The sequence below is a fragment of the Triticum aestivum genome, chromosome 3A, assembly GCF_018294505.1.
Source record: "Triticum aestivum cultivar Chinese Spring chromosome 3A, IWGSC CS RefSeq v2.1, whole genome shotgun sequence".
In the NCBI taxonomy this organism is placed as follows: Eukaryota; Viridiplantae; Streptophyta; class Magnoliopsida; order Poales; family Poaceae; genus Triticum; species Triticum aestivum.
Window position 1 is genome coordinate 603,625,697 of NC_057800.1, and position 2,541 is coordinate 603,628,237.

Here is a 2,541-nt window from a genome sequence, read left to right on the forward strand (position 1 = left end):
CCTTATTTCGCGTGGAACGGTCGATCGACCAAACCACGCTGAAACAAAACGGGAGCCGGAGGGACAGACAGGGTAAGGCGAGCGGCGCGATGGGCCCGAAAAAATCCCCGCCATCACCTCTGGACGAATGGGGATGCCGCGCCCACGTGACCGCGCAGCGCCCACATGCTGACATGTCCCTCTCCTCCCCCTCGCCTATTTCTACCTCCCCGACGGTGTTACTTGTCACGCTCTCCTCAGTTCACTCCCTGCGATCCCGGACGCCATTAGCAACAAGCGCCACAGCTCTCAGGACGCCATTAGCAACAAGGTTTGAGCTCGTGTTTTTTAAGCATAAGTTTTGAGCTCATGTTAATTAGATTTCCTCGTGAATTAATGTCAAAGGCAGAAAATTCATTCCGTAGGAATTTCAGAACAAATACATATGACCCAAAAAATGGCAAGTTTATGAGAAAAATGCCAAGAATTGGATTCCTCCAAGATTTGAATGTAATGCAAACAATGCAACTTAAAGAATTCTCAAAAACAGGGATCCTTGAAAAATGATTTATAGCAGGCAAAAGAACCAAATCCACGAATTTTTCAAATATTTGTAAGACCAGTTAGGCAAAATCCCTATGAGATCTTGCCGTTTACTAGTCAGACCCAACTTCGACAATTCTCCTGGTTGAAATGGCCGAAATCTTGTTGAATTCTGGCGCACTTGTGAGCTCCGACCCCATTGCTGAGAATTACCAACAGGCAAGGCAACACCGTGCTTTCTTTGCACTGTATTTCGAAGGACCGCGTATCGGGCGGTCCCAAAGCCTCATTTCGCATGGAACGGTCGATCGACCAAACCACGCTGAAACAAATCGGGAGCCGGAGGGACAGAGAGAGTAAGGCGAGCGGCACGATGGGCCCGAAAAAATCCCCGCCATCACCTCTGGACGAATGGGGATGCCGCGCCCACGTGACCGCGCAGCGCCCACATGCTGACATGTCCCTCTCCTCCCCCTCGCCTATTTCTACCTCCCCGACGGTGTTACTTGTCACGCTCTCCTCAGTTCACTCCCCGCGATCCCGGACGCCATTAGCAACAAGCGCCACAGCTCTCAGGAGGCTTCGGCTCCTATCTCAGAGGAAGCTCCACCGTCTCTTCTCTGGTCGCTCTGATCGCGCGAACAAGTTAATTAGGTGTGCTTGCCGATCTGGTCGTGGTGTGCTTGCCGATCGCCATGGCCGACGACTCATCGTCCCCGGCGTCTTACATCCGGCTGGTACGTTCGCGCGGCATAATGATGATCTGGTTGAGAGGCTAGCCGCATGCGCCATTTCCGTTTGCTAATTCAGCCATGTGTTTCATGCAGGTGCAGCATCTGATCGAGAAGTGCATCTGCTACGACATGAACAAGGAGGAGTGCGTGGAGGCGCTGGAGAAGCACGCCAACATCATGCCCGCCGTCACATCCACCGGTAATACGTCCGTCCACTCTCACATTGCTTTGATTGGTAGCTTCGAGTTTGTCATCGATCGCTCCACTGTCTTTCTTGCATTGCATACCTGCATGCATGCAGAGGAAGGGAGATGTTCTTCTCCCTTTCTCTTCTAGATGATCTTATAGCAAGCTAGAAACTGTATTCAGAGATTGTATCTTCAGATACTGGCTAGCTAGCTACCCTTGATCCATCAGCATGTCACTGTTTAGCCAGTAACATACTTATGGATTCAGATGATGTCCTTAATTAATGATTTTCTGTACGTGGGCAACAGTGTGGAAGGAGCTGGAGAAAGAGAACAGGGAGTTCTTCGAGACGTACAAGAAGGACAGAGGCGGTGAGTCGCCGTCGCAGAAGGGCAGTCCTTCAGACCAGGCGTCGACCTCAAGGAGCTCAGACGACAACGACGACTAGAGGCCGGCCGGATCCATGCATATATGCATGGCACTACACAAAACTAAAATATATGAGGGTGTGTGTGTGTAAATAAATCGCAGCTAGCCACGCCACGCCACGCACGTACCCCTGGCTCAGCTCCAGCTGGATGATCCACCGAGCAGACACTCCTTCAGTTGGTTGGTCCAAAATAGAAAAGATTCAGAATCACCAATCCACAGGAGCGTCTGGAATCTTGTATGGATACTAGTAAGCCATGCTGTACACGTGGAGGAGGAGAATGGACGTCCGTCCGGAGGAGACGACGGACGTACGCGGGCGTTGCGGTCTATAATTTGTACCCATCTGTACATACTCCTTACATGTGAGCGGCGACTAGCTTGTTGCTGTCAGAGGAAAGCTGGCCCTGTCTTGTTCCGATTCCGATCTTTGCGGTGGCTTTTTCTACGTATACTCACTCTCTCCACACGGGCTGGACTAGCTGCGCGCGCCCGAGCTGTCTGTCGGCGATCAAATCGAACGAAGCACGCGAGAGCGAGCGTCCCCAAATTCCCATCCGTCGGCCCGGCGGAGTTGGACGTCTGCGGCGCTCCGGCGCCCGCGGCGAGCTTCCTGGAACCGTCGCCCGCCCGATCGATCAGCCCGCGACTGGCGCGTACGTAGGCC

At 52.7% G+C, this 2,541-nt stretch overlaps 1 protein-coding gene across 1 annotated transcript; it reads left to right on the forward strand.

Moving 5' to 3' along the window:
- Positions 1-276: 276 nt before the first annotated feature.
- LOC123058758 (uncharacterized) lies at positions 277-2,267 on the forward strand. The gene is made up of 3 exons (XM_044481448.1): positions 277-1,259; positions 1,350-1,455; positions 1,754-2,267. The coding sequence occupies exons 1-3, from the start codon at positions 1,218-1,220 to the stop codon at positions 1,891-1,893; spliced, it is 288 nt and encodes a 95-aa protein (XP_044337383.1). The 5' UTR covers positions 277-1,217; the 3' UTR covers positions 1,894-2,267.
- Positions 2,268-2,541: the final 274 nt, after the last annotated feature.

Bases quoted from the DNA above. Each gene is read 5' to 3' on its own strand.
- LOC123058758 (XM_044481448.1), top strand. From the start codon at position 1,218: ATGGCCGACGACTCATCGTCCCCGGCGTCTTACATCCGGCTG. The intron at 1,260-1,349 runs GTACGTTCGCGC...TGTTTCATGCAG, and splicing joins CGGCGTCTTACATCCGGCTG to GTGCAGCATCTGATCGAGAA. The intron at 1,456-1,753 runs GTAATACGTCCG...CGTGGGCAACAG, and splicing joins GCCCGCCGTCACATCCACCG to TGTGGAAGGAGCTGGAGAAA.